The sequence below is a fragment of the Schistocerca gregaria genome, chromosome 1 (assembly GCF_023897955.1).
Source record: "Schistocerca gregaria isolate iqSchGreg1 chromosome 1, iqSchGreg1.2, whole genome shotgun sequence".
In the NCBI taxonomy this organism is placed as follows: domain Eukaryota; kingdom Metazoa; phylum Arthropoda; class Insecta; order Orthoptera; family Acrididae; genus Schistocerca; species Schistocerca gregaria.
The window spans coordinates 1,177,441,032-1,177,456,376 of NC_064920.1; the positions used below are offsets into that span (position 1 = coordinate 1,177,441,032).

Below are 15,345 nucleotides of genomic sequence, written 5' to 3' on the forward strand. Positions count from 1 at the left end.
AGTAAGACAGGGTTGTGGCGTATCCCCTGTGTCATTCAATGTGTACACTCAGCTGAGAAGAGAAAAACTTTGAAAGAGAATCAACGTTCAGGGAGGAGAACTAAAAACTAGGCCGTTTGACGATGATATTGTAATACTGTCAGCAAAGAACTCGAAAGTGAAGGTAACTGGTTGGACAGTATTTTGACAGTAGGATTCAATGTCTTGACAGGAGGATTAAAGGTGAACATCAACAAAAACAAATTAAGGGTAATAGAATGTAGTCGAATTAAATCAGTCGATGCTGAGGGAATCATATTACAAAATGAGACACTAAGAGTAGTAAATGAGTGTTGCTCTTTGGGCAGTAAAATAACTTCTGATAGCCGAAGTAGAGAGGATGTAAAACATAGAATGGCACTGGCAAGAAAAGCGTTTCTGAAGCAGATAAATTTTTTTAATGTCGAATATGAATTTAAGTGTTAGGAAGCCTTTCCCAAAGGCATAACTTGACTAAAGGAAGGGGTCGGTTGATGGAACACGTTCTAAGACATCAAATGATCAGCAATTTAGAATAGGGGCGGGGGGATAAAAGTTGTAGAGGGTGACCAAGGGACAAGCACAGAAACAAGGTTCAAATGGATGTGTATTACAGTAGTTATTCGGAGATCAAGAGGTTTGCACAGGATAGAATGACGTAGAGAGCTGCATCATATCAGTCTTCAGGCTGAAGAACACAATGACAGTCATTACGGTTTAATTAACGCCTCGAAAACATCAAGCTACGACCAGGTGTCTTGGTACTACTTCCTCTCTCTACACCTGCACCCTTCAGTGCGATACTTTTCTCCCAACTATACATGAGTTGGCGGAGACGCTGAGTATAGGAGACTGCAATTTGACTGCTTAGAAAACTTGTCACCTCGAAAATCATCCCGTCGTAATTATGGAAATTAAATCCATGAATGATTTCTTCATCGATTGAAAGAGAAGAAGTCACTGGGTGCCATGACAGGGGTGTGAGGCAAAATTTGGTAACACAAACGACCAACATGTGTGACTGCGTCCTGTGTAGTTACGGAAAAGAAGCATAGGCTTGCAAAACGTCCCGTGACGCTTTGTCTCGATAGTCTCCCATAACCTCTTCGGGATATTTCTGTAGTACGATCCCGTGGCGGTTTGTCCTTTACAAGCATTATTTGCCCAACCATGGCAGTTCCAAAACAAAGCATAACCTCACCTCTTCGTCAAAGTGATACGTCCACTATTCATCAATTGTGATAATTCATCTGGATTTGCCTGAGACACATGCAATATTTCCGCTTCTGCATCAGTTCGACGGATTTTTGAATGGTGTTGGCAGACGCGGACCTCATATGGTGCTAAACTTTCTTATTATATGAAACTTTCTTATTATATGAAACATACATGTAATACTTTCTTACGTTCGATCCATTATGCAAGATGTTGAAAACTAATCCCTGACTGTTCAAATAACTAACGGGAACGCAGCTGGTGACATGGTCGACAGCAGCCGATATTTCGACAGAAGCGTGCCCTGCCGGTTTCATTTTCGTGGCATAACTGCAGCAAGTAAGCGCTGTGCAAGGAAATTAAAAACCGCGGTTTGCAAAGAAACTCCGGAAATATATCACACACACACACTGTAAACGCCAGCAGCACCACAAAAACCGAAGATGTTCGATGTCAGAAGTTATCGATAGTGAAATTAGTAATCAAGGAATGAGATAACATTAACAATGTCCCTATTTTCTTTGACAAGGGAGAGGGCAGGATTCCAAGCACAATTTAAATAAAAGCCACTTTCTTCTTTTATAGGATTCCTTGCTAATTCAAATCCAATTGCTTCGTTAACAACACTATCCCAATAGCTACAAGTGCATGTCAGAATCTCCGCGTTGTTATATTCTATAGAAACACCATGTTCTGCAATGGCAGATTTGCTCGGCTGTGCCGCGCTGAGAGGCCGCGCGGTTAGAAGCGCCATGTCACTGATTGCGCGGTCTCTCCCGCCGGAGGTTCGAGTCCTCCCTCTGGCATAGTTGTGTGTGTGTCTTGTTCTTAGCACAAGTTAGTTTAAGGTAGGTTAAGTAGTGTGTAAGTCTAGGGACCGATGACCTCAACACTTTGGTTCAAATAGTTCAAATGGCTCTGAGCAGTATGGGACTTAACAGCTGTGGTCATCAGTCCCCTAGAACTTAGATCTACTTCTATCTACATCTACATGACTACTCTGCAATTCACATTTAAGTGCTTGGCAGAGGGTTCATCGAACCACAATCATACTATCTCTCTACTATTCCACTCCCGAACAGCGAGCGGGAAAAACGAACACCTAAACCTTTCTGTTCGAGCTCTGATTATCTTATTTTATTTTGATGATCATTCCTACCTATGTAGGTTGGGCGCAAAAAAATATTTTCGCATTCGGAAGAGAAAGTTGGTGAGTGAAATTTCGTAAAAAGGTCTCGCCGCGACGAAAAACGTCTATGCTGTAATGACTTCCATCCCAACTCGTGTATCATATCTGCCACACTCTCTCCCCTATAACGTGATAATACAAAACGAGCTGCCCTTTTTTGCACCCTTTCGATGTCCTCCGTCAATCCCACCTGGTAAGGATCCCACACCGCTCAGCAATATTCTAACAGAGGACGAACGAGTGTAGTGTAAGTTGTCTCTTTAGTGGACTTGTTGCATCTTCTAAGTGTGCTGCCAATGAAACGCAACCCTTGGCTCGCCTTCCCGACAATATTATCTATGTGGTCCTTCCAACTGAAGTTCTTCGTAATTTTAACACCCAGGTGCTTAGTTGAATGGACAGCCTTGAGAATTGTACTATTTATCGAGTAATCGAATTCCAACGGATTTCTTTTGGAACTCATGTGGATCATCTCACACTTTTCGTTATTTAGCGTCAACTGCCACCTGCCACACCATACAGCAATCTTTTCTAAATCACTTTGCAACTGATACTGGTCTTCGGATGACCTTACTAGACGGTAAATTACAGCATCATCTGCGAACAGTCTAAGAGAACTGCTCAGATTGTCACCCAGGTCATTTATATAAATCAGGAACAGTAGAGATCCCATGACGCTTCCCTGGGGAACACCTGTTACCACTTCAGTTTTACTCGATGATTTGCCGTCTATTACTACGAACTGCGACCTTCCTGACAGGAAATCACGAATCCAGTCGCACAACTAAGACGATACCCCATAGGTCCGCAGCTTGATTAGAAGTCGCTTGTGAGGAACGGTGTCAAAAGCTTTCCGGAAATCTAGAAATACGGAATCAACTTGAGATCCCCTGTCGATAGCGGCCATTACTTCGTGCGAATAAAGAGCTAGCTGCGTTGCACAAGAGCGATGTTTCCTGAAGCCATGCTGATTACGTGTCAATAGATCGTTCCCTTCGAGGTGATTCATAATGTTTGAATACAGTATATGCTCCAAAACCCTACTGCAAACCGACATCAATGATATAGGTCTGTAGTTAAATGGATTACTCCTACTACCCTTCTTGAACACTGGTGCGACCTGCGCAATTTTCCAATCTGTAGGTACAGATCTATCGGTGAGCGAGCGGTTGTACATGAGTGCTAAGTAGGGAGCTATAGTATCAGCGTAATCTGAAAGGAACCTAATCGGTATACAATCTGGACCTGAAGACTTGCCCGTATCAAGCGATTTGAGTTGCTTCGCAACCCCTAAGGTATCTACTTCTAAGAAACTCATGCTAGCAGATGTTCGTGTTTCAAATTCTGGAATATTCCATTCGTTTTCCCTGGTGAAGGAATTTCGGAAAACTGCGTTCAATAACTCCGCTTTAGCGGCACAGTCGTCGATAACAGTACCATCGGCACTGCGCAGCGAAGGTATTGACTGCGTCTTGCCGTTTGTGTACTTTACATACGACCAGAATTTCTTCGGATTTTCTACCAAATTTCGAGACAATGTTTCGTTGTGGAACCTATTAAAGGCATCTCGCATCGAAGTACGTGCCAAATTTCGCGCGTCTGTAAATTTTAGCCCATCTTCGGGATTTCGCGTTTTTCTGAACTTCGCATGCTTTTTCCGTTGCCTCTGCAACAGCGTTCGGACCTTTTTTGTGTACCACGGGGGATCCGTTCCATTTCTTACCAATTTATGAGGTATGAGTATCTCAATTGCTGTTGCTACTATATCTTTGAATTTGAGCCACATCTCGTCTACATTCGCATAGTCAGTTCGGAAGGAATGGAAATTGTCTTTTAGGAAGGCTTCTAGTGGCACTTTATCCGCTTTTTTAAATAAAATTATTTTGCGTTTGTTTCTGATGGATTTGGAAGAAATGGTATTGAGCCTAGCTACAATGACCTTGTGATCACTAATCCCTGTATCAGTCATGATGCTCTCTATCAGCTCTGGATTGTTTGTGGCTAAGAGGTCAAGTGTGTTTTCGCAACCATTTACAATTCGCGTGAGTTCGTGGACTATCTGCTCGAAATAATTTTCGGAGAAAGCATTTAGGACAATCTCGGAAGTCGTTTTCTGCCTACCACCGGTTTTGTACAAGTATTTCTGCCAACATACCGAGGGTAGGTTGAAGTCCCCGACAACTATAACCGTATGAGTGGGATATTTATTTGTTACGAGACTCAAACTTTCTCTGAACTGTTCCGCAACTGTATCATCGGAGTCTGGGGGTCGGTAGAAGGAGCCAATTATTAACTTAATTCGGCTGTTAAGTATAACCTCCACACATACCAATTCACACAGAGTATCTACTTCGACTTCACTACAAGATAAACCACTACTGACAGACACAAACACTCCACCACCAATTCTGCCTAATCTATCTTTCCTGAACACCGTCTGAGACTTCGTAAAAATTTCTGCAGAACTTATTTCAGGCTTTAGCCAGCTTTCTGTACCTATAACGATATCAGCTTCTGTACTTTCTATTAGCGCTTGAAGCTCAGGGACTTTTCCAGCGCAACTACAACAATTTACAACTATAATTCCGACTGTTCCTTGATCCAAGCACGTCCTGTAATTGCCAAGCGCCCTTTGACATTGCAGCCCATCCCGCACTTTCCCGAGGCCTTCTAACCTAAAAAACCGCCCAGTCCACGCCACACAGCCTCCGCTACCCGTGTAGCCGCCAGCTGAGTGTAGTGAACTCCTGACCTATTCAGCGGAACCTGAAACCCCACCACCCTATGGCGCAAGTCAAGGAATCTGCAGCCAGTACGGTCGCAAAACCGTCTGAGCCTCTGATTCAGACCCTCCACCCGGCTCTGCACCAAAGGTCCGCAGTCGGTTCTGTCAACGATGCTGCAGATGGTGAGCTCTGCCTTCATCTCATAAGCAAGACCGGCAGCCTTCACCAAATCAGATAGCCGCTGGAATCCAGAGAGAATTTCCTCAGATCCAAAGCGACACACGTCATTAGTGCCGACATGTGCCACCACCCGCAGCTGGCTGCACCCTGTGCTCTTCATGGCATCCGGAAGGACCATTTCCACATCAGGAATGACTCCTCCCGGAATGCACACGGAGTGCACACTGGATTTCTTCCCCTCCTTAGCCGCCGTATCCCTAAGGGACACCATTACGCGCCTAACATTGGAGCTCCCAACTACCAGTAAGCCACCCTCTGCAATTGCCCGGACCTTGAAGGCTGAGAATGATCCTCTGAAACAGGGCAGGCAGCTGCATCTGGCTCAGCCAGAGACAGTGCCTGAAACCGGTTTGTCAGACGCACCGGGGAGGCTTTCTGATCAGACTCCGGGGACGCCTTTCGCTGCGTGCCACGCCTAACTATCCTAAGGACAACACACACATCCATGCCATAGGCATGCGACCGTAGCAGCAGCGCTGTTCCGGACTCAAGCGCCCAGAACCGCTCGAATCAAGGAAGGAAAGACAGCCATGACTCACTGACATCAGGCCAAAAACAAAAGTAGTGTCTACATAAATGAAACAACACGTAGGTTTCCAAACAGCCTACTCCAAAGCACATCCTCGACGTCTCTCATGATCAAATTGGCAACAGTAAGTGACAATAGGCTTCCCATCGCGTGTGCTCATTGTGTTGGTCACTGAATAGAACGGAAGTAGATGTCGACACATATCGATATAAGTTCGTTGGTTCAACACGAAACTAACCTAAAATAACCGTACCGAATCAGAGTAACAGGAGCGAAGAGACAGATCACATAAAAACTTACAAGAATATCAGAGTCATTCAACGCATCCAATCGAAGTAAGAATTCCGAAAATTTCTTAATGTGGTGCTCACACCAACTTACTATGAGGCTGAGCAGAGTGCCAAGGTGTTGTAACACCAATGTTACTTACAATCGAACGAAGAGGAGGTGCTTCCTTTTGGACCGTAGGAAGGCCTCTCAAAATATTTTGTGGGGTCAGCACCGATCCTGCAATAAGCAGACAGTCAACACTGCATCTTTTGAACGTAATCCTGCTTGTCGAAAACAATGGCAGCATTGCCCTTGTTCAGAAGAAAAATAACAAAATAACAATATCCGAATCAACTCTAAGTGAACGTAAGGCAGTCTCCTCAGCTGCTGTGCCATTACTCAGTGAACGCGCCCCAGTTAACACACGAACTGCCTCCCTCCTAGCCTCCTCTGAAACATCACAAGGTAGTTTAAAAACAGCCTTTCAACAGAACTAATAAAATCGACCACTGACAAATGCTCGTGTGTCGGTGCTAAATTTAAACTTTGCCCTAGCAGGGATAGAACTTGTCGTCCAAACCTTTCTCTGTGAGAGTAATCACGGGAAGTCGGAGTATTAGACTACGAGCCACGTCCAAACTGCGCTAAATGCCGGGCAGTCATGGAATAAAATTCCCAGCCCGACTGCGGCCGTGGAGCAACGTCCAGCCAGGCCCAACAAAAATCCGATATTTTTGAAGAAATCATTAAATGTAGTCGGAAATAATTCCTTGGAAACAAATTCCATCTGTCGACGAGTGTAATGGATCCTTTCACGAACAAGAGGTAGGCCAGCGCGTTGCTTCATGCTACTGGCGACAGAAGAATTAATGTGATGCACAGCTTTGGCAGACGTTGAAACAATATTTTGATCACGATATTTCAGTAACAATAACGCGCATTTTAGTCTTATCCAACCTCCAAAAGCGACGATACATTTCTCGTCCTTAGAGATAAACAATATGACTCCTGAGTTTCTCGCGGCTATACAGTGTTCACATAACTTACGGTTGTCGACGATGTCACCCGGCTGCTTTCCTTTAAGTTATTTGAGTAGTGTACAGGGCACCGACTTATAAAAATGTTTATGTGGGAGGGGGGGGGGGGATACTGGGGGTCTTGCCCTGGCAAATTTTCTAACTTTTAGGTGAAAAATAGTGAGATTCTTAAAAGCATTTTACAGTCATATGATCAACATTAGAACGGATACCACTGTACCCTTATATCAAAGTAGTCAGACAGTACTGCAGTATAACTTCAGAGTCACTCTGCGTTACTAAAAATTATCGTTCACGACAATATCTTTGAACACGAGATCTGACAGAATTGTGACAACTAAACACTATAATTAATGATCTGCTTACTATCAAATATATTCTAAAACGAAGTTAGTTATGAGCGCGTCCAGTCTCCTTTGTATGTTTCTGTTGTTTCCTGACATAGTGAAGTTAGAGATTAGTGATCTATGAATGTTAAAATAATCATTTATTAGTCAAGATCTCAAAAATTATTCATGATCATTGATAACTAGTTTCGGCTAAAAAAGCTAGCATCTTCAGATCAAATAAGACAAGCACTGTCTAATCACCAGGCTGGTAGGAGACAACTTGACATCAATAAAGTACAGGGTGTTTCAAAAATGACCGGTATATTTGAAACGGCAATACAAACTAAACGAGCAGCGGTAGAAATACACCGTTTGCTGCAATATGCTTGGAACAACAGTACATTTTCAGGCAGACAAACTTTCGAAATTACAGTAGTTACAATTGTCAACAACAGATGGCGCTGCGGTCTGGGAAACTCTATAGTACGATATTTTCCACATATCCACCATGCATAGCAATAATATGGCGTAGTCTCTGAATGAAATTACCCGAAACCTTTGACAACGTGTCTGGCGGAATGGCTTCACATGAAGATGAGATGTACTGCTTCAGCTGTTCAATTGTTTCTGGATTCTGGCGGTACACCTGGTCTTTCAAGTGTCCCCACAGAAAGAAGTCACAGGGGTTCATGTCTGGCGAATAGGGAGGCCAATCCACGCCACCTCCTGTATGTTTCGGATAGCCCAAAGCAATCACACGATCATCGAAATATTCATTCAGGAAATTAAAGACGTCGGCCGTGCGATGTGGCCGGGCACCATCTTGCATAAACCATGAGGCGTTCGCAGTGTCGTCTAACGCAGCTTGTACCGCCACAAATTCACGAAGATAGTCCAGATAGCGTGATGCAGTAATCGTTTCGGATCTGAAAAATGAGCCAATGATTCCTTTGGAAGAAATGGCGGCCCAGACCAGTACTTTTTGAGGATGCAGTGACGATGGAACTGCAACATGGGGCTTTTCGGTTCCCCATATGCGCCAGTTCTGTTTATTGATGAAGCCGTCCAGGTAAAAATAAGCTTCGTCAGTAAACCAAATGCTGTCCGCATGCATATCGCCGTCATCAATCCTGTGCACTATATCGTTAGCGAATGTCTCTCGTGCAGCAATGGTAGCGTCGCTGATGGGTTGCCGCGTTTGAATTTTGTATGGATAGAGGTGTAAACTCTGGCGCATGAGACGATACGTGGACTTTGGCGTCATTTGGACCGGAGCTGCAACACGGCGAACTTAAAATCGAGGCCGCTGTTGGATCACCTGCTTCACTAGCTGTGCGTTGCCCTCTGTGGTTGCTGTACGCGGTCGCCCTACCTTTCCAGCACGTTCATCCGTCACGTTCCCAGTCCGTTGAAATTTTTCAAACAGATCCTTTATTGTATCGCTTTTCGGTCCTTTGGTTACATTAAACCTCCGTTGAAAACTTCGTCTTGTTGCAACAACACTGTTTTCTAGGCGGTGGAATTCTAACACCAGAAAAATCCTCTGTTCTAAGGAATAAACCATGTTGTCTACAGCACACTTGCACGTTGTGAACAGCACACGCTTACAGCAGAAAGACGACGTACAGAATGGCGCACACACAGACTGCGTTGTCTTCTATATTTTTCACATCACTTGCAGCGTCATCTGTTGTTGAAAATTGTAACTACTGTAATTTCGAAAGTTTGTCCGCCTGAAAATGTACTGTTGTCCCAAGCATATTGCAACAAACGGTGTATTTTTATCGCTGCTCGTTTAGTTTTTATTGCCGTTTCAAATATACCGGTCATTTTTGAAACACTCTGTACATGCTAGTGCATAATATCATTCATAGCCGCAACTTTTTCTACGCGTACAGCTCGATGAATGTTTATATTAGGTTCACCCAACTATATGAGATCTTCGTAAACATTGTAAAATAGCGTTGTATCAACTAGTACCTGCATATGAAGAGCGCTTATCACAAACTAGCGGAAAAATTATCCCTGTCACGTAACACCAGTAAACAACAGATTATATGTTCGTTCAGGGCATGTAGACCATATGCTTTGTACGTTTATTTGCGTGTAACTACTCAGCGTTTTGACCTAATTCAATCATTCTTGACGTATGTGCTCGATGGTCCATCCAGGATGGTCTCATATCATCCTGAGCTGGGACCTGGTCAGTATTGGGCTAGGTACAGAAACAGAAAATGTTTTTTTTTTTAACTTTTCGCTAATGTTGGAAAAAATTTCGAAGCTTTTTGTATCCTGACGTGACGTAAATCGTCATTTTTGAACGTAATTGTCGTAAGCTACATTTATTGGCTTTATTTTATTTATATTAGTAACCAGTTTAATTTTTTAAAAATGGTTCATTCAATAGCGCGACATATTCATAAACCCAGATTACCCTACAAAATGTTTATATACCGCAGTGAGTTCACCAACTACGCCACTCATGCTCACAGAGAAAATGTCACAATTTTTATGAGAGCAAAGTCTTCTGTGCTGTAAATACAGCTCTACCTGTTGGATGCCTCCCAGCGCATAGTAATGGAATAAACCCACAAAGGTCGTGCAAGAGAGGCCACATATTTCGCAAGTATTTAATCTAATTTGAGTGCTTGTATCCATGATACTTTCTGGCCCTCTTGCGTACTGTGAGTTCTTTATAGGATAGGAACGGCAGGTACTATTACGTAAACCACGGAAAATTCGCAGACTGACGGTAGTGTCATCTAATGGGCGCTATTGTAGTTCATGTGGGTTTCGACGGGGCATATACGAGAAAAAACGTGTCGAGTTTTCCCTTAAGATAAAGTCTCTCTCATTTAATAACTTTCTGTTTATTTAATTATTTATTTTGTTTTAAATCTGGGCCAGTCATGCAAACGTTAAGTTTATCTGCATCAAATGATATAGTGTTGGCTCATTTTTGATTGCGACGATCCCTTGGAAGTCGGTTTGAATTTTTTTAAAGGGAAACTGTGTTTAGCTAATCGCTGACAGCAAAGTAAATGACTACCTGAAATTTTTCATTCCATTTGGTTCATAGTATCTTCGGTTTGAAAACATCAGTGGGTGTGAAAAGCACCCAAAACAGTCAACATTTGACTGTTAAAGCTAAGTTATGGTTAGGTGTATGAGTAGATCCGATAAAAATATGAACAACTCATTTTTTACGATATTCTGCTCATTAGTGAGTTTCAGATAACGATGCCCTCTACATGTCATTGTTTTGGAAAAAAACAAACTACCACTCCGATGTCATTAAGTTCAAATCGAAGTACCATTGTCTGAAAATTTTTACTGTTGTACTTTTAATAAATCTGTTTTGGCGACGTTTTTCTCAGTGAGTTACCACAAATTCGATAGCCTGTGCTACAGCGTGGTTTTACAGTAGTACGCTTCCAAATCGTGACCTTCCTTTGTGGTGGACTCAAGTTACCCCCCTCCCCCCCTCGCCAGCCCCTTACAGCATCCAGTTGTTACCAGTAAGACTGCTAGCAGGCAGCTAGCGATGCTGCACATCATTTGCCTTGCAAGTTCACTGCCGAATAGAATGCTGGCCTCAAGCGAGTAGATACTCGTTACTGTGGCTGGTAAAGGACCTCTGCGGCGCTGCCAAAGCCGACTTAACCTCCGACATACAGGAACCGCTCCTCTCTGTGGCTCGACCGCGCACACAGGACGCTAAGGGCTTGTTGCAGACGGACTTGAAATACCCCGGTAAGCGTTATTCCACTATTAGCCCTCTGTCCTTACACATGCAAATGATTTGGAAGCTCTCGCCGATTTATGATGTAATTTTTCCAATGTGTAAAGCGTTCAAGAGTTCCGGCCGCTGCAGTAGAAACTGAAGATACACCATGTGGGATGGGGAGTGTGTACGAGAACATGCTTCGTGGGTGCAGTGTCTGTAACAACGTTGGCGGTCGCCACATCGATCGGCTGTCTTAATGCATCTGTACTGTTCGGTACGTACAGTATGCTGGCATCTTTATTGGTTCAAATAGCTCTGAGCACTATGGGACTTAACATCTATGGTCATCAGTCCCCTAGAACTTAGAACTACTTAAACCTAACTAACCTAAGGAGATCACACAACACCCAGCCATCACGAGGCAGAGAAAATCCCTGACCCCGCCGGGAATCGAACCAGAGAACCCGGGCGTGGGAAGCGAGAACTCTACCGCACGACCACGAGATGCGGGCCGTCTTTTTTGGTTTGTAATAACGTAAACTCGTAATGTTTAAGTCTTAACACAAAGAAACGTGTTTGAGTGATAAATGGGTGTTCCGTTATGTTTCCTTTCAAACTGTCAAATAATGATTGTACTGCTGCACGCCAAATTCAGTTTCTCAAGCAGAAGTGTATGAGTTAAACATCTGAATTGAAACCGCCGTCTAACGGAAACGATACGTTTTCGGACGTGGGTTCCTATTCAAAATATTACGTTCTCACTCCCCTCTGCACGTCCTAGAAGTTTCGGCAGGGAATTTCCTAACGCCCTGTATGAAACAATTAAAAGTTTTTACTAGACAATACTTTTTGCGCACCACCAGAAACTACCGTATTTCTCTTAGTAGCACGCTTGTCCAAGTGTGTCTATCTTTCTCAAATCAGTAACCTCCAAGAGGCCTGGAGCATAATTTAGATAATAAAAATGTTGTTGGCTGTCTCGTAAGACAATATAAGCAAGGATTTTTAATTTCCATTCAAAATTTCGAGTACAGATGTGTTTTAAAGACTCGAACTGAAATCTCAGATGTTTTCTCTTAGTCATTTGTCAGTAGTTACGTTGTTCCCACTGGAACTTCTGTCCAAATGCGTACGGAGATAGTGAAACAGTATAGAAGAATTGTAAACTAAAGTATCCCAATAGGACACTAGTTGACAGCAACTACTGACAGTCAAATACTGTACATTGTTGTGTTTTTAGAAATGCGTGATCTGTTTTCAGATTCACATGTTCTTCAGACGCCTTTCCACAATTATTTCGAGTCATTTATTTAGTTCTTATTACAAAATGTCGACGTTATCCAATTACGGTGCACGAGTTAGAACTACACAGCCGGCTTTACGTGTGAATAAAATGGCGTGGTCTAGCGGTTCTAGGCGCTCAGTCTGGAACCGCGCGACTGCTACGGTCGCTGGTTCGAATCCTGCCTCGGGCATGGATGTGTGTGATGTCCTTAGGTTAGTTAGGTTTAAGTAGTTCTAAGTTCTAGGGGACTGATGACCACAGATGTTAAGTCCCATAGTGCTCAGATCCATTTGAACCATTTTGAATAAAATTGTCGTGTGGTATTTACATTGACAACCTCTTCCGTTAACAAGGAATCTTCAGTATATACACACTGTCTAGAGCAATGTGTGTTTGTACTGTGACACATGGCTGTGACCGCCAACCTGTCTTCGCACCTCCATGGTTTGGCTTTCCTATGTCCATATTTGACGACTGCGGATTTCGCTTTAACGTCATTATCTCAGTGGCCTTTCAATAAGTCTTTGCGGTCTACTATGTACAAAATAACGTCATTTTTAACAAACCATTTGCAACAGAGACTTTTCTAATTTTGGAACACTGAACCACTGTTGCTGCATCTGACCAAAATGGAGTGGAATAATGTATACTTTAATTACTAGTTTCGTTTCATATCGTTTCGCATCGCTGCAGATGTGTCGACGTTAATTGAATCAGATAGCGCATGATTAATACTGTTTCCGAAGATACCCGTCTGTGTAAGCACGATTATCTAGTTTCAACCAAGCAAAACCCCCTACAGATACCTGCCTGCAATAATTCTCCAGACACGACGTTGATGTCAGCAAACAGTCCCAATTGTTCAAGCGAAGTATAGGACAGGTCTTACTCAACTTCCCTCAGTCAGTCCTGATGTTACCGTATTCTGCACTCACAGTACAGAATAGTATTCTAGATTCTATCACTGAAAAACTCATAAAGTGCATCATATATTTCAATAACTATTCCATATTCTCTGGTCTTTGTTAATATTCTGCAGTGTGGTACAGTGTCACTAGCGTTCGGAAGCACAACAATATACACTATCTGACCAAAAGTATCCGGACATCTGGCCGAAAATAAAAGTATCCGGACACCTGGCCGAAAATGACTTAAAAGATCGTGGCGCCCTCCATCGGTAATGCTTGAATTCAGTACGGTGTTGGCCCACCCTTAGCCGTGATGACAGCTTTCAGTCCCACAGGTATACGATCAATCAGGTGCTGGAAGGTTTCTCGGGGAATGGCAGCCCATTCTTCACGGAGTGCTGCACGGAGGAGAGATATCGACGTCGGTCGGTGAGGCCTGGCACGAAGTCGGCGTTCCAAAACATCCCAAAGGTGTTCTGTACGATTCAGTTCAGGACTCCGTGCAGACCCGTCCATTACAGCGATGTTATTGCGTGTAACCACTCCGCCACAGGCCTTGCATTATGAACAGGTGCAGTCGCCATCCCAGAATCGCTCTTCAACAGTGGGAAGCAAGAAGGTGCTTAAATCATCAATGTAGGCGTGTGCTGTGATTGTGCTTCGCAAAACAAAGGGTGCAAGCCCCCTCCATGAAAAACACGTCCACACCATAACACCACCGCCTCCGAATTTTACAGTTGGCACTACACACGCTGGCAGATGACGTTCACCCTGCCATTGGATCGCCACATTACGTACCGTGATTTGTCACTCTACACAACGTTTTTCCACGGTGCACTCGTCCTCGCAGCAAGCGAGGCGTCGTTTGGCATTCACCGCCGTGATGTGTGGTTTACGAGCAGCCGCGCCACCGAGAAATCCAAGATTTCTCACCTCCCACCTAACTGTCATAGTACTGGCAGTGGATTCTGATGCGGTTTGGATTTCCTGTGAGATGGTCTGGACAGATGTCTGTCTATTACACATTACGACCCTTTTCAACAGTCGGCGGTCACTATCAGTCAGTAGACAAGGTCACCCTGTACGATTTTGTTCTGTAAGTGTCCCTTCATGTTTCCACTTCAGTATCACATCAGGAACAGTAGACCTATGGATGTTTAGGAGTGTGTAAATCCCACGTACAGACGTATGACACAAGAGACACCCAATCACCTGACCACGTTCGAAGTCCGTGAGTTCCGTGGGGTGCCCCATTCTACTCTCTCATGATGTATAACTACGGAGGTCGCTGATATGGAGCACCTTGCAGTAGATGGCAGCACAATGCATCTAATATGAAGAATGTATGTTTTAAGGTGTCCGGATACATTTGATCACATAGTGTATATCGCAAAATGTAGAGGTGGAAATCACAGTTTTGTGTATATCATTAACGACCCTTTCTAAATCCGTGTTGACTTTTGAACAGTAGCTTTTTTTCTGACTCACTTTCTCTAGAAGAATGATTGTCTTCAAATCTAGAATATGCTCAAGAACCCTACATCAGGCGGACGTTAGAGTTATCATTTTGCTCCTCCGCTCTTTCGCGCTTCGATTTCGTGTAAAAGTGATACGCTCTAAAAGAAAATTAAGAAATGAGCCAATGCTGGAGAGTGCTCCTAGCAAAACACGGTTCTAAACTAATGCGTTTGTGGCACCTATCTTTTTTTTTTTTAGATATTTCCCTTGCTTCCATTTGGGAGGTAGAGTGGCAGTTGAACAGTGGTGTCTCTTAAAACCTTGTACGATTTTTTCGGTGTGAAATTAAGGACTGCGGCTTTCCATTTAGTGAATCATGTTTCTGTACAAACTTCTCGATTAATGATTCAAAAA

The 15,345-nt window shown here is 43.5% G+C and overlaps 1 protein-coding gene across 1 annotated transcript in view; it reads left to right on the forward strand.

Annotated features, from left to right (window-relative positions):
• Window positions 1-9,725: 9,725 nt before the first annotated feature.
• The window catches only part of LOC126297439 (Down syndrome cell adhesion molecule-like protein Dscam2), a 384,987-nt gene continuing 379,367 nt past the window's right edge, over window positions 9,726-15,345 (forward strand). Inside the window, exon 1 of the mRNA XM_049988328.1 lies at window positions 9,726-9,756. Coding sequence (XP_049844285.1) covers window positions 9,726-9,756 — 31 coding nt within the window. The remainder of the gene's footprint in view (window positions 9,757-15,345) is intronic.